Source organism: Leucoraja erinacea, chromosome 14 (assembly GCF_028641065.1).
Source record: "Leucoraja erinacea ecotype New England chromosome 14, Leri_hhj_1, whole genome shotgun sequence".
Classification (NCBI taxonomy): domain Eukaryota; kingdom Metazoa; phylum Chordata; class Chondrichthyes; order Rajiformes; family Rajidae; genus Leucoraja; species Leucoraja erinaceus.
Genome location: NC_073390.1, coordinates 20,910,510 through 20,931,746, shown reverse-complemented (window position 1 = coordinate 20,931,746; position 21,237 = coordinate 20,910,510). Strand labels below are relative to the sequence as shown.

The following is a 21,237-nucleotide window of genomic DNA, read 5'->3' as shown; positions in this document are numbered from 1 at the left end:
AGGAGGAGAGGGGTTTTCATTGAAACTTGCCAAATAATAAAAGGCCTGGATAGAGTGGATGTGGAGAGGATGTTTCCCCTACTGGGAGAGTCTAGGACCAGAGTCCATAGCCTCAGCAAAAATGGACATACCTTTGGAAAGGACATGAGGAGGAATTTCTTAGACAGAATGCGGTGAATCTGTGGAATTCATTGCCGCAAATGGCTGTGGAGGCCAACAGGTAAGTGGAGATTGACAGGTTCTTGATTAGTACGGGTGTCAAAGGTTACAGGGAGAAGGCAGGAAAATGGGCTTGATAGATCAGCCATGATTGAATGGCTCGATGGGTGGAATGGCCTAACTCTGCTCCAGTGAGTCGGCCAATATTCCAAATGCACAGCACCCTCACATCTCCGTACATACCAGGTGGAAGTGGCTGGTTCTGAAAATAGAACCCAGTCTGCTGCAGCTGACCCATGAGGTTGTAACCCCATGAAGGGGCTGCCTGCGGGTGGTGCATCAGTTGTGAGGACATTGGCGTGTAGTTTGGAGGCACTCGGTATGCATTGTTTTGTTGATAGTCCTGTAACAGAAAGGTGCGGGTTAGTGAGAAGAACTGCTAACGCAGGCATCGTTTAACACATTGATGTTGCATTAAGAACAAGTGTTTACTTGATGAGTAATCCAAAGGCATAGATCATAGAAACATAGAAACATAGAAAATAGGTGCAGGAGTAGGCCATTCGGCTCTTCGAGCCTGCACCGCCATTCAATATGATCATGGCTGATCATCCAACTCAGTATCCTGTACCTGCCTTCTCTCCATACCCCCTGATCCCTTTAGCCACAAGGGCCACATCTAACTCCCTCTTAAATATAGCCAGTGAGCTTAGATGATGCTTATGATCATCACCAAAGATAATGATGTACACCCTGGCTTGTTGTAAAAATCTATTCTGTTAACTGATGTCTTCAGACTTCAGAGATACAGTGTGGAAACAGGCTCACCGAGTCTGCGCCAACAATCGATCACCCTGTACATTAGTACTACTCTACACACCAGGGACAATTTACAATTTACAGAAGCCAATTACTCTAGAAAACTCTGGTGATGTAAGGCAGCACTGTACTGCTGTGCCACTGTGCCGCCCGTGAAGATTAGACTTTAGACTTTAAAGATACAGCATGGAAACAGGAACTTCAGCCCACAGAGTCCGCACCGACCAGCGATCACCCCATACGCTAACACTATCCTATGCACCAGGCACAATTTAATTTTTTTTTACCAAAGCCAATTAACCTACAAACCTGTACTTCTTTGGAGTGTAGGAGGAAACTAGAGCACCCGGAAAAAATGCAAATGGTCAAAGGGAGAACGTACAAACTCCGTACAGACAGCACCCGTAGTCAGGATCAAACCTGCGTATCTGCCACTAAGGGGCAGCAACTCTACCGCTACGCCACTATGCCATAGAAACATAGAAAATAGGTGCAGGAGTAGGCTATTCGGCCCTTTGAGCCAGCACCGCCATTCAACATCATGGCTGATTATCTATCCAAAAACAGTGCACCATTCCTGCTTTTACCCTATATCCCTTGATTCCTTTAGCGCTAAGAGCTAAATCTAACTCTTGTGAAAACATCCAGTGAATTGGCCTCCATTGCCTTCTGTGGAAGAGAATTCCACAGATTCACAGTTCTCTGGGTGAAAAAGTGTTTCCTCATCTCAGTCCTAAATGGCCTACCCCTTATTCTTAAACTGTGACCCCTGGTTCTGGACTCCCCCAACATTGGGAACATTTTTCCTGTCCAATCCTCTAAGAATTTTATATGTTTCTATAAGATCCCATCTCATTCTTCTAAATTTCAGCGAATACAAGCCCAGTCGACTCACTCTTTCATCATATGTCTGTCCCGCCATCCCGGGAATTAACCTGGTGAACCTACGCTGCACTCCCTCAATAGAAATAACATCCTTCCTCAAATTAAGAGACCAAAATTGCACACAATCCTCTAGGTCTCACGAGGGCCCTGTACAACTGCAGCAGGACCTCCTTAACACAATTCCTCTCACAATGAAGAGCAACATGCCAATAGCTTTCTTCACTGCCTGCTGTACCTGCATGCTTACTTTCAGTGACTGATATACAAGCACACACAAGTCTCGTTGCACCTCCCCTTTTCCTAATCTGACACCATTCAGATAATAATCTGCATTCCTGTTCTTGCCACCAAAGTGGATAATGACACATTCATCCACATTATATTGCATCTGCCATGCTTCTGCCCACTCACCCAACCTATCCAATTCATCCTGCAGCCTCATAGCATCCTCCTTGCAGCTCACACTGCCACCCCAAATGTAATGAGACAGGAGTAATAACATGGAGAGGAGTTGGTCCTTACATCTATTCTTGACGCTGAAGACTTTGGCTTCCTTTTCCTGTTCTTGTTTTTTTTCTCTTCCTCCTGGCCGGTTTTGTTCTGGTCAGCCACCTCCATGGGCTTCTTCTCCGAGTCGAGGGAAACAGGAGTGGGGGGCTCCTCTTCGTCCTCCGGTGGGAGCGGCAGGGGCTCCAGGTAATAACTCCGTGGCTTGGGCTTGGGATGCGTGTGGTACAAGAGGAGGTGATGCTGGTCTTCGTACTTGATGACCTTCCGATCAACACGCACGGTGCCAAACCAAGCCCAGGAGAGTGGAGCCGGATTTTTATGTCCCTCAAATAAGTCCCAGGGGTTAACCTTCTGCTTTGTAGACACTTGGAGGCCCTGTGGTGTGAAGCATGGATCACAATTTAGATTAAAATAGTAATTGGTATAATAGTTTAGTTTAATTTATTGTCACATGTACCGTGGTACAGTGAAAAGCATTTGTTGCATGCTAATTAATCAGCAGAAAGACAATACATGAATTCAATCGAGACGTTTACAGTGTACAGATACGTTAAAGTCAATAACGTGAATAACATCTAGTGCAAGATAGAGCCAGTAAGGTCCAATCAAAGATAGTCCGAGGGTTTCTTAGTAATACAAATTTGAGATTACAGGGTCACCATCTTGGTAGACTTAGACAATAGACAACAGACAGTTGGTGCAGGAGCAGGCAATTCGGTCCTTCGACCCAGCACCGCCATTAAATGTGATCATGGCTGATCATCCACAATCAGTACCCCGTTCCTGCCTTTGCGCCATATCCCATGATTTCCCTATCTTTAAGAGTTCTAACTAACTCTTTCTTGAAAGCATCGGGAGAATTGGCCTCCACTGCCGTCTGAGGCAGAGAATTCCACAGATTCACAATTCTCTGGGTGAAAAACTTTTTCCTCATCTCCGTTCTATATGGCCTTCCCCTTATTCTTAAACTGTGGCCCCTAAGTTCTGGACTCCCCCGACATCGAGAACATGAAGCAGGCTGGGACAGTACAGGTTTGCAGGGACTGGTTGAAAATTTCTGTGTAGACTGGTGGCAGTTGTTCGGCACAGAGCTTGAGGGTAGATGGGAAACATTGTCCTGTCCTGGAGATTTCAGGCTTTTCTGTCTTCTGAATAGCCTCTCCACTGCCTCAATTTCTATTGTTGGTGATGGAGAAGTGGCCAGACTGATGATGGGCAGCAAGGAGGGGGTGGCTTGTGGACGAGGGCCCAGTCTTTGCAGACTGGAGTCAGGCTGTAAGTGGGTGTTTAGTGGTGAGTGCAGGCGTTAAGTGATGAGTGGAACAAATATCACAAGTGTTACTGATTCTCACAATGAAAAAAGACAGCTAGAATATTGAGAATGAAAAAAATAACTGGAATTGAGTGGATGGTACCCCTGCCTGAGTAATAGGTTCATAACTTAAAGGAGCAGCATTAGGCCATTTGGCCCATCAAGTCTACCCTACCATGCAATCGAGGCTGATCTATCTTTTCTCAACCCCATTCTCGTCTCTTCTCCCCATAACCCCTGACATGTCATAGCCCAGGGCAATATGGAATAGAAATAGGCTCACTATGTTTGTGCCGACCATCATGCCAAGTTAAAATATTCTCTTCTACCTGAATGTGATCCATAATCATGGCCACCTGCCGATCTCAAAGCTTCTGAGGGATGTTCAGAATCATGAGGGGCATGGATATAGTGAAAGCAGGCGGTCTTTTACCTTCAAGGCAGAGATTCCAAAAATTAGAGGGCATTGGCTTAAGGCGGGAGAGGAGAGATTTAAGAGGGATCTCAGAGATAAACGTTTCACTCAGAGAGTATTCCGTATCTGAAACAAGCCGCACGAAGAAGCTATAAAAACAAATAGAATTGTGGCTTTCAAAACACATTTGGACAGGTTCATGGATAGAAAAGGTTGAGAGGGCTATGGGTCAAATGCAAGCATCTGGGACCAGCTTATATGGTGCACCTTGTTCGGCATGAATGAGTTGGGCTGAAGGGCCGAGGATAGGTTTAGAGTGATATGGACCAAATGTGGGCAAATGGGCCACGTTTAGATGGCGCTTCATGTTCAGCATGGACAAGTTGGGCTGAAGGGCCTGTTTCCACCCCGCACAGCTCCAGGATTGTATGTTCGAGTTACAAACAAATTACAGGGACAGTATCCTGCTATAACTTAGTGATGACCTGACCTTTATTTTAGCTCGGCGCTTTCTTGAAAAACTATGCATAACAGCAAAGGCTTTTTCAAATAGAGATGGCCAATAATTCATAGTAACATTTGATTGGCTGACTGAAATATATAGCATGGAAATGTGCCCTTCATCCCACCAAGTCCACTCCTTCACACTCGTTCAATGTTATCCCACTTTAACGTCCACTGTCTACATACTAGAGGCGATTTAGAGAGGCCAATTAACCTGCAAACCCGCACATCTTTTGGGATAGTCCCAGAGTCATACAGCGTGGAAACAGGCACTCTGGCCCATCTTGCCCACATTGGCCAACATGTCCCAGCTGCACTAGTCCCACCTGCCCGCATTTGGACCGTATCCCTCCAAACCTGTCCAATCCATGTACCTGTCTAACTGTTTCTTAAATGTTGGGGTAGTCTCTGGCAGCTTGTTCCATTCACCCACCCCCCTTTGTGTGAAAAAGTTACCCCTGAGATTCCTATTAAATCTTTTCCCCTTCACCATGAACCTATGTCCTCTGGCCCTCGATTCACTTACACTAGGCAGGAGACTCTGTGCATGTACATGATCTATTCCTCTCATGATTTTATACACCTCTATAAGTTCACCCCTCATCCTCCTGCGCTGCAAGGAATAGTCCCCGCCTAAACCTCTCCCTGCAGCTCAGACCTTCTAATCCTGGCAACTTCCTCATAATTCTTTCCTGAACCATTTTCTGCTTGATAATATCTTTCCTATAACATGGTGCCCCGAACTGAACACAATACACTAAATGCGGCCTCACCAACATCTTACATAACTGCAACATGCCCTCCCAACTTCGATAATCAATACTCTGACTGATGAAAGCCAATGTGCTAAGAGCCTTTTTGACCACCATATCTACCTGCGACTCGACCTTTAAGGAACCATGCACCTGTACTCCTAGATCCCTCTGCTCTACAGCACTCCACAGAGCCCTACTATTTACTGTGTATGTCCTGCCCATGTTGGACGTCCCAAAATGCAACAACTCACATTTCTCTGTATTAAATTCCATCAACCATTCCTCAGTCCACCTGGCCAACCGATCAAGATCCTGCTGCAATTTATCACAACCATCTTCACTTTCTGCAAAACCACCCACTTTTGTATCATCAGCAAACTTGCTAATCCTGCCACGTGTGTTCTCATCCAAATCTTTGATGTAGATGACAAACAGTAATGGGCCTAGCACCGAGCCCTGAGGCACACCACCAGTCACAGGAGATGTGTGAGGAAACCGGAGGGCTCAGAGGAAACACACACGTTCACAATGAGACACACACAGACAGCACCCGAGGTCAAGATCGAACCTGTATCTCTGGTGCTGTGAGGCAGCAGGTCTTCCAAATGCGCCAGTGTGCCGCTCAAAGAGTTAAGTTCTGATTCCAAGTAGCACAGCCACAAGGAAAATGTGACCCTGTTTCAGGGTGCACTTCACACACATCTCATTGCTACTTCAATAGGATACCTCTACCAGCCCCGCCACCATACAGCCATGAAATGTTATTGAAACTAAAGGCAAAAACTTAATTGAAGGTCACTAACTCTACCCTCACAGAATACCTGCCTGTTTTTTATCAATGGAGTCAAATCCTGCAATTTTGTTGCCTTTCGTGTCGATCAGAGATCCCATCGGCTCACAGGTGATCACGTCGCAGGTTTGCTTTGGCAACGGAAGCAGCTGGCGCACCTTGTCGATGCTCTCCGAATGTTTATCTCCCAGTTCTTTCTGGCAGAGAAAGAAAAATAGAGGAGAAGATATCAAACACCGCAAGTGAGGCCCATCGCGGAGAAGAGTCAACACGTCTCCAGTCTTCCCTGTTTGTTGCCACACTTAGTTCAGACGTCCAATGCAGCAGGAGTTTAAACAAATCTTTCCTAAATATGTGGACATCCACAAAACATCAGACCTCCCAAATCCACTGTATCAAGGTGTCGATTGGGATTTGACCCAAAACGTCACCTATCCATGTTCTCCAGAAAAACATTAAAGCACACGTTCATAAGTCAAGAACAGAACTAGGCCAGTCAGCCCATCAAGTCTATTCCGCCATTCAATCATGGCTGTTCTATTTTTCCTTCTCAAACCCATTCATCTCCCCATAACCTTTGACATCCTTACTAATCAAGAATCTGTCAATCTTTAAAAATACCCAATGACTTGGCCACAGATTCACCATCCTCTGGCTAAAGAAATTCCTCCTCATCTCCTTTCTAAAGGTACAGTACGTCCTTTTATTGTGAGGCTGTACCCTCAGGTCCTAGACTCTCTCACTAATGGAAACGTCCTCTCCACATCCACTCTATCCAGGCCTTTTATTATTTGATAAATTTCAATGAGGTTCCCCCTCGTCCTTCTGAACTCCAGCGAGTGTAGGCTCATCATACATTAACTCAATTATCGCTGGGGTCATAGTTACCACACTTCCAATGCAACAAAAGTTTAAACACAATCTGCCATAAACATTTGGTCATTCTCAAAACATCAGACCTCCAAACATCCACAACCACCATATCAAGTTGTCTATCGGGTCCAAACCTGATACATCACCTATCCATGTGCTCCAGAGATGCTGCCTGCCCCGCTGAGATACTCCAGCACTTTGTTTCGTTTTGGGTACCACCACATCAGTGTCCATGTACAGGCACCTTGCATTTTACACGGGAGGTACGTGCTTGAAAAGTGGCACGTAATTCAAAGGCGTGTAAATTAAACATATAGACACCTCCCGACTTACGCAACAGGTGACATTGTACTTGAATCGCACATGTGAACAATGCTGGCAATTTGTAATTTCCACAACCCTGTACCATCTCTCAAGTTTACATCGGAAACAAGATGGCAATGGCAGCAGTGCTGATCCAGAAGGCCGCTCCCCCCTGAAAGTGCCCCACAGCAAGCAGAACTCACGCCTGCAATGGCGGCGCTGCTTACCCAGAACTCCACGCGCCACAGAAAGTGCCCTGGACAGATGGACAGGTGACGTTTTGGGTCGAGACCCTTCTACAGATTCAGAGAATTATTTCAGGCAGGGGACGGGGATGGTGACTATTGCTGTTTGATTTCATGAATATTTAAACGTATTGTAAAAGGTGGAGCCCAAAATGGTCCATCGTTGGCTGTGGAAGAGATGATAACGAAGGGACACGAACAGAGATGTAGAGAGAGGCAATATATGGGTTACTTGCAATTAGAGACATAAATTCGCATACAATTGGGTTGTAAACTGCCCAAGCGAAATATGAGGTTCACATGGGCTTCATCCATTCAAGGGGAGAGTTCACCATCTACCAGAACACTTAGAGGGTAGGCATTCAATTCTAGTCTTTCAAACACGGTCCATGTCACATGTAGGATTGGAAATCATGCTGGCTTTGTAGAAACATGGATCTACAGATGCTGGTTTACATAAATGGACACAAAGTTAGCGAGTAACTCAGCAGGTCAGGCAGCATCTCTGGAGAAAATGAATACGGATCTGAAAAAAAGAAGTCCTGACCTTATCCATGGTCACTTATCCATGTTCTCCAGAGATGCTGACTCATTGAGTTACCCCAGCGCTTTGTGCCCATGCTGGCTTTCCTGGAATATCCTAGGGCAGCACAGTAGCTCAGCGGTAGATTTGGTGTCTTACAGCACCAGAGACCTGGGTACGATCCTGACCGTGGATGCTGCCTGTACGGAGTTTATACGTTTTCCCCGTGACAAAGTGGGTTTTCTCTGGGTACTCCAGTTTCGTCCCACATTCCAAGGACGTACAGGTTTGGAGGTTAATTGTAAACTCCCTCTAGTGTGTGGGATTGTGCTTGTGTATGGTCAGCGCAGACTAGGTGGGCCAAAGGCCTATTTCACGTTATTTCTCTAAAGTTAAACCCACGCCCTTAAATGCAGTTTATTTTACCCTTGAATACACACTCTTGGAAAATCACAATAAGTGTTGGTTTGTCTGAATTTCCTTGTAGCTTGCCCCTTTTCCTTCAACGTAGTGTGACAAAATTACCAGCCCACAATTCCTCCGTTGCTTCTTCAATGAGACCTGTAGGACTGCACCTCTACTATTTACATCTTCATTACTTTCAGAAACCTTCATTGTTTTTGTATGAATAAGGTGGTTCACCGATTTGTGAAATGCCTGTAGTTTCAAGGTAACATCTCCAAATGACTTTAATTGCACTGCCATGCTTTTTCCGAAAGGGTACCGCAGGATGCATTTCCACTGTGGATACATTCAGGGATGCATTCAAAGGAATTTTGAGCCATGCATCATTGCCGTGCTTAAATAAGCATGTACAACTATCCTTATTGAGGGCTGAAGAAGGTTCTCAACCCGGAACGTCACCTATCCTTTTATCCAGATTTGCTGTCTGACCCGCTGAGTTACTTCAGCATTTTGTGCCTATCGTTGGTGTAGACCAGCATCCCCAGTTCTTCCTACACATTCTTATTCACTTGTTCCACATTCAATATTATCTTACAATGTGTTTCAATAGCTGATAATCATGTGGTAGCAAGTTCCATTTTCTATTCACTCTCGGAGAGACTTTTCACCTCAATTTTTTTGATTCGTTGACAATTCTTTCAGGATGAAGGCCAGGGCAGAAACATGCTCACTATTGACATAGAAAATATTTAGTTATATCAGGTTAAACAGCTTGTGTGGATGTTAGATCCACATAGACAGCCCCTGAGGTTAGAATCAATCCTGGGACTCTAGCGCTGTGAGGCAGTAGCTCTACCAGCTGTGCCCCCCTTAATTTGTGATTACATAATAAAGGCTGTGCAGACAGTCCCTTGTGTGCAGAAGAAAGACTGGGTGCATGTCAGTAGCCCAAAGACAGATTAATGGACAAGTCTTGAGACCTAGTACCAGTAGTTTAAAATGTTAATACATTGATTATAAATAGTGGCAACTTAAATGAAACCTGGAAACATCCAGTGAAGAAAGTTTAAAGTTTCTGTCGGAATTAAGTGCTGCCAAAAAGAAAAATGAAAAATAATCTTGGTAAGTGTTAACGGAATTATATTGGAACAGGTGCTTTATGAATTTGTGTCAGCTGCATTTATCAGCTTCATCTCAGGTTTGTCAGCTCTCTTCATAAACGGTTTCTGGACATTTTTTTTCACTGCCTTGTTTTTGCTATCTTGGCAGCAAGATGCAAGGATATCATAGTGACATTAGCTTGTGATCGGGACTGGATTTCCACAAGCTAAAACACACGTATTTCCTTCATTCTCCATGGAGGGATAATGTTTGGTGAGGCTGCATTTTGGTCAGTTAGTTTAGGTTAGTTTAGTTTAGTGATACAGCATGGAAACAGGACCTTCGGCCCACCACGCTCATGCTGACCGATGGTCATCCATTCACACTAGATCTATGTATTCCTACTTTCTCATCCACTCCCTACAAACTAAGGGCAGTTTACAGAGGCCAAATAATGGACAAACCTGCGGAATATGGGAGGAAACCGGAGCCTGTGACCATCTGCGTTTCCTCCAGGCGTTTCGGTTGCATCCACCATCCCAAAGACATGCGGCTTTGTAGGTTAGTTTGCCTCAGTAAAGTTTCCCCTAATGTGTGAATGCAAAAGTGGGATATCATCGAACTAGTATGAACAGGGTGATCGATGGTCGATACTCGGTGAACCGAAAGGACTTTTTCCATGCTGCATCTCTAAACTAAAACACAAAGTGTTGGAGGAACTCAGTGGGTTAGGCAGCCTCTGTGTAGGTAATGGCAAGCAATGCTTCCTTTGCCAAATTTATATTTGTGTGTATTTGCTGTGTTTTCATATGTATTTTTAAATTGTGTTTTGCTTTGATGTCTTATTTTTTGCACAATCTTTTTTTCGTTTCACTCTCTTACAGAATATAGAGTGTAATTTATTTATTATTTATCTATAATTTATTTTTTGTGTGTCTGGTTGTCAATGTGCCCGTGATTTTCATTGCACCAGTATCTCTCTCTGTACATGTGCATATGACAACAAAAACACTTATTCGGTTAAGCGGTCGGAGCTAATGTGAACACAAGCTTTCGGAGGAGGGCACAAGGTGTCACGTGTTGAGAGCACACGCCTTGCAGCACCAGAGGTGAGCATTAGCAAGTTCCTTTTGTTAATTATTAATTAAATCTTATTTATATAGCACATTTTTAGTCAACTTGCATTGACCCCAAAGTGCTTCACATAATTACATTACATTTTACACACAGGCAAAGGTGGGTGAAGTGTCTTGCCCCAAGGACACAACGACAGTATGCACTCCAAGCGGGATTCGAACCAGCTACCTTCCGGTCACCAGCCGAACACTTAGCCCATTGCGCCATCTGTCGTCCCACATAGGAGATTAGTGGGCAAAATTAGGGCACATGGTATTGAGGGTAGGGTATTGACATGGATAGAAAATTGGTTGGCAAGCAGGAAACAAAGAGTAGGGATTAACGGGTCCCTTTCAGAATGGCAGGCAGTGACTAGTGGGGTACCGCAAGGCTTGGTGCTGGGACTGCAGCTATTTACAATATACATCAATGATTTAGATGAAGGGATTCAAAGTAACATTAGCAAATTTGCAGATGACACAAAGCTGGGTGGCAGTGTGAACTGTGAGGAGGATGCTATGAGAATGCAGGGTGACTTGGACAGGTCGGGTGAGTGGGCAGATGCATGGCAGTTGAATGTGGATAAATGTGAGGTTATCCACCTTGGTAGCAAAAACAGGAAGGCAGATTATTATCTAAGTGTCAAGTGGGAAAAGGGGAAGTACAATGGGATCTGGGGGTCCTTGTTCATCAATCAATGAAAGTAAGCATGCAGGTACAGCAGGCAGTGAAGAAAGCAAATGGCATTTTGGCCTTCATAACAGAGGAGTTGAGTATAGGAACAAAGAGGTCCTTCTGCAGTTGTATCGGGCCCTAGTGAGACCACCTGGATGGAGTATTGTGTGCAATTTTGGTCCCCTCATTTGAGGAAGGACATTATTGCTATTGAGGGAGTGCAGCATAGGTTTCCAAGGTTAATTCCCGGGATGGCGGGACTGTCATATGCTGAGAGAATGGAGCGGCTGGGCTTGTATACTCTGGAGTTTAGAAGGATGAGAGGATATCTTATTGAAATATATACGATTATTAAGGGTTTGGGCACGCTAGAGGCAGGAAACATGTTCTCGATGTTGGGGCAGTCCAGAACCAGCACCACAGTTTAAGAATAAGGGGTAAGCCATTTAGAACGGAGACGAGGAAACACGAGAGAGTTGTGAGTCTGTGGAATTCTCTGCCTCAGGGTGGAGGTCGGTTCTCTGTATTAGGGCTCTTAAAAATAACGGTCAGGGGATATGGGGAGAAGGCAGTGGTACTGATTGGGGATGATCAGCCATGATCACATTGATTGGCGGTGCTGGCTCGAAGGGCCGAATGGCCTACTCCTGCATCTATTGTCTATTCCCAACTTCCACATTTGCAAAGGCAGAGGCCCCAAACTTGCTGGGACTTGGCACAAGAGACCAGTGGCTTTTCACCACAAAAATCTAATCATGGACTTTCATGTAAGCATAGGTCTAGGTTTATTATTGTCACCTGTACCGAGGTATACTGAAAAGCTTTTAGTCTTTGATCTCGAGAGATACAATGTGGCAACAGGCCCTTCAGTCCACCGACTAACGTCCTCCCTGTACAGTAGCACTATCCTACACACTGGGGACAATTTACAATTTACAGGTCAATTAACCTACAATCCTGAATGTTTTTGTATCGTGGGAGGAAACTGGAACACCCGGAGAAAACACAAGGAAGTGTAAGTCTGCTGTTAATTGATCAGAAATCTCTTTCATTTACATCCACAAACACCTGAACCCCCATATAGTTTTGCGCCACAGGGTCCGATATGGTATAAAAGAGGGGACACCACATGGATTGGAGTCGATCTTCTGGAGGTGCACTCGGGACTGTATGACTGTCTGGAGGTGTCTACTTGCACGAGGGCTTGGACGAGAAAAGACAAGGATCAGACCCGAGGTTGGTTGGGTATCGTATGGGAAGTTCGTTTGTGAGTGAGAATAAAGAATTAGCTGATCCAGTGCTTGACTCAGTGTTTTACTGATCCACACTAAGGTGGTAAGCTGTAGAGAACATAATTACACACCGAATACCACCAAAATCAGGAAGGTTGGACACAGAGGGAGGCTATTCAGCCTGTCGATTCCTTGCTGGCCCCATGGAAGACCAGTGCAGCTTCCTCACATCGATTCCTGGCATTGACCCATCAAGTTGAGTTTATTATCACATGCACAAGTACAACAAGAGTACAATGCAGATCTTGCTTGCAGCAGCACTTTCACCCTCTCTCCTTTGTCCTGCATATTCATTTCTTTCACGTCCTTATTCACCTCCCTTTGGATCTCAATAGTTGAATCTTCCTCCACTATTACTCTTCGTAAACATATTTTAAACAACCAGTCACTGGGTTTTAAAGAGCACTATGCTGCTTTGTCCCTTCTGCTAATCCCAGACATTCTGTCCCTGGTGTCTTGATGCCTCCACCAAGGAGAATAGCTTCTCTCCATCGTCTCTATTGTGACGAATTGATTGATTGATTGAAAGTTACAGTGTGGAAACAGGTCCTTCGGTCCTCCAAGTTCACACTGACCAATGATCACCCATTCACACTGGATCTATGTTATCCCAGTTTCGTATTGGACCCACTCGGAGCAGTTTACGGAGTCTAATTAACTAATGAACTTGCATATCTTTTAAATGTGGGCAGTTAATAGAAGCACCTTGAGAAACCGCACGCGGTCACAGAGAGAACATGCAAACTACGTATAGACAGCACCCATAGTCAAGCTTGAAGATCGAACCTGGGTCTTTGGCGATGTAAAGCAGCAAGTCTACTGCTGCGCTACTGTGCCGTCCCCAGTCATAGGCATAGACACACAGTTCTATAATTCTATAAGATTCGTCAGACGCAGAAACGTTCCCAACAACCAACGTCCATACCAATCATTCTTAATGGTGTAATGTTCAGAAAGAAACACATTCGGGCACTGAGGCTGAACCAGTGTTATATCAGGGTCGATCACAACTCCTTTGGTCTTGTATTCTACGCCTCTAATTACCAAACCCTGACAATATGCAGATGCTGGTTTATACAGGAGAAAGACTCAAAGTACTGGGGTAACAGCAGGTCAGAAAGCATATCTGGAGAACATTGATAGGTGACCTTTCGAGTCGAGACCCTTCTTCAGACCCGAAACGTTATCTATCTTTGTTCTCTAGAGATGCTGCCTGACCCGCTGAGTTACTCCAACACTTAGTGTCTTTTTAAAACCAACCCCAGGATCCAGTATGATTTACGAGTCACTTCCTTAAGATGGCCAGCCAGTTTCAATGAGCTCCTGTGTAATCGTATATAAAGTTCCTGCACCTTATCAGTACCAGTTGATATTACTTCCTCCATTTCGTAACGACAAATTGTAACACTACACATTTCTCAGCATTACATTTCATCACATTTCCAGCTACCCGTTCATCAGCCTGTTTATATCCCCTTGACATCTATTACTCTATTTTTTACATTTCTCCACACCTATAGAATTGTGTAAATTTGGAAACGGCGCCCAATACACCCTAAGGTCAATTCATTATCTAGAGTCATAGAATTATACAGTCATCGTCATACACATGTCATAGTCATACATTCATACAGCACAGAAACACGCCCTTCAGCCCAACTTCCCCAACCCGACCAACATGTCCCATCTACATAAGTCTCGCCTGCCTGTGTTTGTTCCATAACCCTCTAAACCTTTCCTATCCACGTACCTCCCCAAATGTATTTTAAAAAATGTACCTGTCCATATGTCTTTTAAATGTTGTTATAGTACTTGCCTTAACTGTCTCCTCTGGCAACTCATCCCACAAAACGTCGCCCCTCAGGTTCCTATTGATTTTTTCCCTTCTCATCTTAAACCTATGTCCTCTGGTTCTTGATTCCCCCCCTCAGGATAAAAGACTCTGTGCATTCAGCCTATCTATTACCCTCATGATTTTATACAACGCCATAAGATCACTCCTGAGCCTCCTGTGCTCCAAGGAATAAAGTTCTGGTCTGCCCTACTGACCCCTATTGCTCAGGCCTTCAAGTCATGGCAACTCGATTTTCTTCACCAAATCATTAATGTACTGTATACTGAAAAAATGGAACATGCTCTTTGATAGCAGGAATTTACAGGTAGACAGCTAGGGGCGCTGCACTGGCAGCAGTCAGTCAGCAGACAGATGCCATTCAACCTACCTGTCATTTCTATCTTTTTTTTATTTTTAGTTAGTCCAAAGTCTGTTTTAGGGGGAAACTTTTACTTTTCTATGTGGGGGAGGGCGGCAGGGTAAGGGGGAAACCGTCTCCAAGTCTCTTCCTGGCGGGGACGCGACTATTTCTCCGAGTCGCGTCCTCGCCCCCCACCTCACGGCCTACCAGCTGGATCGGAGCGGCCTTTCCTGCTGGGGATCGGGAACCGGACCAGGGCTGCTACAGCGGCGGCGCAGCGCTGGAGTCACCGCGGAGCGAGCGATGCCTACCTGGATCGCCGTTTGGAGCTCCGGAGCATTGGGCCACTGCTCCAACATCGTGGAGCTCTGGTGCGGAGAGCTTCCAACGCGGGTGGCGCTGACCGCCATCGTGGAGTCCTGGGGCGCCTTGCAGAGGGCCTACAGCAGCAATCTCCACCCGGCGTTCGGCCTACGGACATTGGAAGCCGCCGACTCCGGTAGGAGGGGGCCGACTCTGGTGTCCACGCCGCTGAGGACGTCCCGCAGCCCCGACGTCGGACTTGTATCATCCCGACGAGCGGTCCTGGACATCGGGCCGCCCGTAGCTGCAACTGCGGAGGGCTTGGGGAGGCCCTGACCACGGGGAACAGTGGAGGAAGAGACTGACTTTGGTGCCTTCCCACACAGTGGGAAACTTTGATTCTGCTGTGTGGGGATGTTTTGTGTTAAATTCTATAGTGTGTTGAGTCCTGTTTATTTTTATTGTATGGCTGTATGGGAATTCATTTCACTGTGCCATCTGGCACATGTGACAATTAAACCTATCTTGAATCTTGAATCTTGAATCTTGAATCTAAGTGCAAAGAGATTGCAGACTGAGTGAAGGATAGAGGAATTTAGGCATTCTTGTGCATAAACTGAAATGCCAAGGTGCAGCAAGTGGTCACTTGTCAGTGCCAACCAGTGATTACCTCGTACTCTAGCACTATCCTTCACACGAGGAACAATTTTCAATTTACAGATGCCATTCAACCTACAAATCTGTACATCTTTGGAGTGTGGGAGGAAACCATGGCACCTGGGGAAAACCCACACAGTCACAATACAAACTCCATACAAACAGCACCCATAGTCAGTGAGAATAAGGAAAGAGCTGCCATCTGAACTCATTTGGACGATCGACACAGGTTTTAGCTTCCCTCTCCTGTACTTCCTTGTAATCAATTCTTGGCCCATTCAGAATCTTAACTATATCTTCCTGCATGAGACTCCCACAGCATCATCTTCCTAGCAAAATACATTTTTGTACCTCTACTCTTACAAGCCTTGGATTTTCAATTGTAAAACGTCAACACACACGCACCTGCTTATCCACACATACATGCATGCATGTGTATGCATATGCATGCACATACACATGCATGTTAACACACAAACATGCATGTAAGTGGGCACATTCACATGCACATTCACATATACATACACATGCATTTGCACAGATACAGTATATACTTGCATATATCTGCACATGTGTATAGATGTTTATGCATGTCACACATCAAGGGTTCTTAAAATGAATATTGTTAAAAACCTAATTTGGTTCAACAAACCTCTTTGACAAGGGAATCTGCCATCATTACATAAGTCCATAAGTTCTTAAGTTCTAGGAGCAGAATTGTGCTATTTGGCCCATCAAATCTACTCTGCCATTCAATCATGGCTTAGCTATCCTTCCCACTCAATCCCAGTCTCTACCTTTTCCCCATAACCCCTGACACCCTCACCAATCAAGAATCTGTCAATCTCCACCTTAAAAATATCCATTGGCTTGGTCTTCACAGCTGTGTGTGGCAAAGAATTCTAGAGATTCACCGCCCTCTGACTAAATAAATTCCTCCCCATCTCCTTTCTAAAGGAGGTTCATCCTTTTATTCTAACGCTATGCCCTCTGGTCCTAGAATCTCCCACTAGTGGAAACATCATCTCCACATCCACTCTATTCAGGACGGGCGTACTAATGACTCCAATCATGCTGATATCCTGAGTAAAGTCAATCAGCGTCTCACAATGCTGCATGGCCAGTGCACAGACATACCTTTAGTTTCTTCACTAAGTTCATGTAGGCTCGCTTGTTTTCCTCTGATCCTCCTTGGGAGGCACTCGACAGGTCTGACGCCAGGGTCCCATTAATCAACACACCCAGCATGTCCAGAACAGTAGTGAACAGCTCACTGGAGGAGGCAAAGAAAATGGTCAATTGCACCATGTCCAATATCAACTGGAGTATACACAGGCCAGTGAGTTTGACAGCTCAGGAGGAAACACACACACATGGAAATCATACAGCAGCTTAGTGGAAGCCCCACAAGACCAAACCAATATGGCACCAGTGATTGTTCCAATGGCTGACTTTCAATGGTAAAAGGGAGCTGGGTTGTCTCTTGAACATTGGAGGTTGAGGGAAGACTTGACAGACGTATATATAAACACTAGACTAAGTGGGACCCGTTGGGTCCCAGCATCACACGGGAGGGCTGGTCACCAAAGCAATATTCCAGCTCTCCACCAATTCCAATATTGCTCGCCAGTGGGGGGGGGCTTTCGGTTGCGCTAGTATGGGTGTTGCGGGCCGAAGGTACTGGTTTCCAGAGAGCTAGTATAGACATTGTGGGCAGAATGGATTCTTGTTCTGGCAGCCAACTGTTGCAATGATTTTAAAAGCCAAGCCAAGGCAAACAATTGGGCAGCAGCCACCTGACAACCAAAATTCATTTTGTGAACACAAACTTTTTAAAAAGGCGAGGCAAACAATTGGGCAGCAGCCACTTTACAGCCGCATCGAGGGGACTCACGGTGGAGTAGACGTGCGTTCAGTGTTATTCGCAGCTCAGAGAGCCGTGACCCTCTCGCTTCCTGGGTCTGGCAGAGACTGAGTGAGGGACTACACTTCTGGGTTTTATAGTCCCTTCCCCCTGCTGCCAGCGGGGGCAGCAGAGAGAATGGCGAATATTTCTAAAACATTAATATCTCTCTGATTTTTCATCGATGGGAAAAATCCTCTGGTCCCGGAAGGCGGAGTGGGGCTCTGAGCGAGGTGGCCAAAAATGACGGCTGTAGGTGGCGGTGTTCTCTCGGAAATCACAGCACAGTGGGCCAAAAGCGGTCAAGATCAGACTTTTAGTAATATAGATAGAGGCATTGATAGGGGTGGCACAGTGGCACAACAGTAGAGTCGCTGCCTTGCAGCGCCAGAGAACCAGGTTCGATTCTGATCTCGTGTTGTCTGTACAAAGTTTGCACATTCTCCCGGTGACCGCGTGGGTTTTCACCAGGTGCTCCGGATCCTCCCACATTCCAAAGTGGTGTAAGTTTGTAGCTTAATTGGGTTCTGTAAATTGCCCCCAGTATGTTGAATAGAACTAGTGTATGGGTGATCATTGGTCAGCGTGGACATGGTGGGCCAAAGGGCCTCTTTTCCACGCTGTATCTCGAAACCAAAGATAGGGGAGGCAGTCATAACCTTTTACCCAGCGTACAAATGTCCAACACGAGAGGTTATAGCTACAAGGTAAGAAAATTTAATGGAGACATGCGGGGCAAATTCCTTTACACAGAGAGTAGTGGCGACCTGGAACACATTGGCAGGGGTGGTGGTGGAGGCAGATACAATCGGGGCATTAAAAAGGCTTTTGGATAGGCACATGGACATTTAGGAAACGGATGAATATGGATCATGTCCAGGCTGATGAGATCAGTTTTACTTGGCATCACGTTTGGCACAAATATGGCGGGCTGAAGGGCCTGCTCTTGCTCTGCATAGTTCTATGTCCTAACCGTGCTAAAATTCATCTCTCATCAGCATAATGAGACCAGAATATTTGGCTTGCTATTACATTAGGCTTTAGAGGAAGATCGCCTCATAGTTTCTACTTGGCTAGTCTACAACCAATGGGATGAACATTGAGTTTTCCAATTTCAGGTAACCCTACGCTGACCTGTATTACCCTTTCTCTATCTCCACCCAATTGATCTTTGATCCTCCCATTTATGCGCTTTCCTTTCCCGCCACTCCTTATTCTTGTCCCCCTCCTGGTTACATCCACCCTCTATACACAAATTTCACTCACACACTAGGGTCCAGGAGCATAGTTCCTTAAGGGTGGGGTCACAGGTAGGTCATAAGTTCTTGGAGCAGAAGAATGACATTTGGCCCACTAAGCCATTTAATCGTGGCTGATCTATCTTTCCCTCTGAACCCCATTCTCCTGCCTTCTCCCCTATAACCCCTAACACCCACACTAATCAATAACCTGTCAATCTCTGCCTTAAATATATCCATTCATGGCCTCCACAGCCGTCTGTGGCAATGAATTCCACAGATTCATCACCCTCCGACTAAAGAAATTCCTTGTTTAAGAAGGAACTGCAGATGCTCTTCTCCTTTATAAACGAGTACCCAAAGAAATTCCTTCTCTTCTCCTTTATAAACGAGCATCCTTTTGTTCCCAGGCTATGGTCTCTGGTCCTATACGCCCCCACTCATGGTCAAGAAGGCTTTTGGCATATTGGCCTTCATCAGTCAGAGTATTGAGTATAGAAGTTAGGAAGTCATGTTACAATTATGCCAGGCGTTGGTGAGGCCACCTTTAGAGCATTGTGTTCAGTTTTGGTCATCATGTTATATGAAAGATGTTGTCTTGCTTGAAAGGGTTCAGAGAAGATTTACCAGCATGTTGCCAGGACTTGAGGGATTGAGCTATAGGGGGAGATTGAAAATCATGAGAGGAATAGGTCAGGTAAATGTCCAGAGTAAGGGTATTGAGAACTAGAGGACACAGATTTAAGTTGAGGGGGGGAATGATTTAATGGGAATCTGAAGGGTAACTTTTTTACACAAAGAGTAATGGGTGTATGCAACATGCTGCTAGAGAAGGTAGTTGAGGCAGGTACTATTGCAACGTTTAAGAAACATTTAGACAGGTACATGAATAAGGTAGGTTTAGAAGGAAATGAGCAAAAAGCAGGCAGGTGGGACTAGTGCAGATGGGACATGTTGGTTGGTGTAGGCAAGTTGGGCCGAAGGGCCTATTTCTACGCTGTGTGACTCAGGTTCTGGTTCCATTACTTCTTTATCTCCCCCCTAATGATTTGATTTAATTTAGTTTAGTTTATTATGTATTGTCACGTACACTGGACACGTTACAGTGATAAGTTTTTTGTTGCGTGCTATCCAGTCAGCAAAAAGACTATAGACGATTACAATCAAGTCATCCACAGTGTACGGATACAGGGTAAAAGGTATAACATTTAGTGACGTTTAAGATAAAGTCCAATAGAGTCCGACTAAAGATAGTTTGAGAGTCTCCAAATTGGTAGATAGGAGGTCAGGACCGCTCTCTAGTTGGTCAGAGGATGGTTCAGTTGCCTGATAATAGCTGGGAAGAAATTATCCCTGAATCTGGAAGTAAGCATTTTCAATTTTCTGTACTTCTTACCTGTAAGGAGAGGGGAGTAGAGGGAGTGACTGGGGTGAGACTGGCCCTTGATTATGCTGCTGGCCTTGCCGAGGTGTAGATGGAGTCAATGGAAAGGAGGTTTGTTTGCATGATGGTCTGGGCTACGTCCACAACTCTCTGCAATGTCATGGACGGAGCTTTCACAAACCATGCTGTGATGCATCTATATAAAATGCTTTTGCCATCTCAATAAAATGTTGTGTTGCCACTTTTTCAGGGAGTTCTAGACTAGGACCTAAGAATGCAGCTAAGAGTCTTTCCATTCATTGTATAATTTCCCCTACATTTGACTTCCCAACATGCGTCACCTCACATTTGCTCAAATTAAACTCCATCTGCCATTTCTCGGCCCATTTTGGTTGCTGATCAATATCCCACTATTTACCTTGACAGCCTTCCGCATAATCTTCTACTCCAGCAATCTTGGTATCACCAAGGAATAGGTTAGGTAAATGCACAGAGTCCTTTGCCCAGAGTAAGGGAATCGAGAACCAGAGGACATACGTTTAAAGTGAGGAGGGAAAGAGATGTGTGGGGGTGGGGTCACTTTTTACACAAAGGGTGGAGTGTATATGGAACGAGCTGCTGAGGAGGTAGTTGAGGGAGGTACTATCGTAACATTTAAGACACATTGGACAAGTACATGGATAGGATATGTTTAGAATGTTGAAGGGGCATGTCGGTCGGCGTGGGTAAGTTGGACAGAAGGACCTATTTCCAAACTGTATGACTCTACGACCTACAAACTTCCTAACTAACCCATCTACATTTACACCTACGTAAGTCAGATATATCACAAACAACACAGATTCATGTGGAACTCCGCTGGTCACAGACCTCCA

At 45.2% G+C, this 21,237-nt stretch overlaps 1 protein-coding gene across 1 annotated transcript in view; it reads right to left on the bottom strand.

Moving 5' to 3' along the window:
- Positions 1–21,237, bottom strand: part of LOC129703370 (mediator of RNA polymerase II transcription subunit 12-like protein) — a 453,395-nt gene that overhangs the window by 38,368 nt on the left and 393,790 nt on the right. Inside the window, exons 34-37 of the mRNA XM_055645744.1 lie at positions 16,975–17,110; positions 6,185–6,346; positions 2,386–2,748; positions 403–562 (exon numbers count right to left, since the gene is read on the bottom strand). Coding sequence (XP_055501719.1) covers positions 403–562; positions 2,386–2,748; positions 6,185–6,346; positions 16,975–17,110 — 821 coding nt within the window. The remainder of the gene's footprint in view (positions 1–402; positions 563–2,385; positions 2,749–6,184; positions 6,347–16,974; positions 17,111–21,237) is intronic.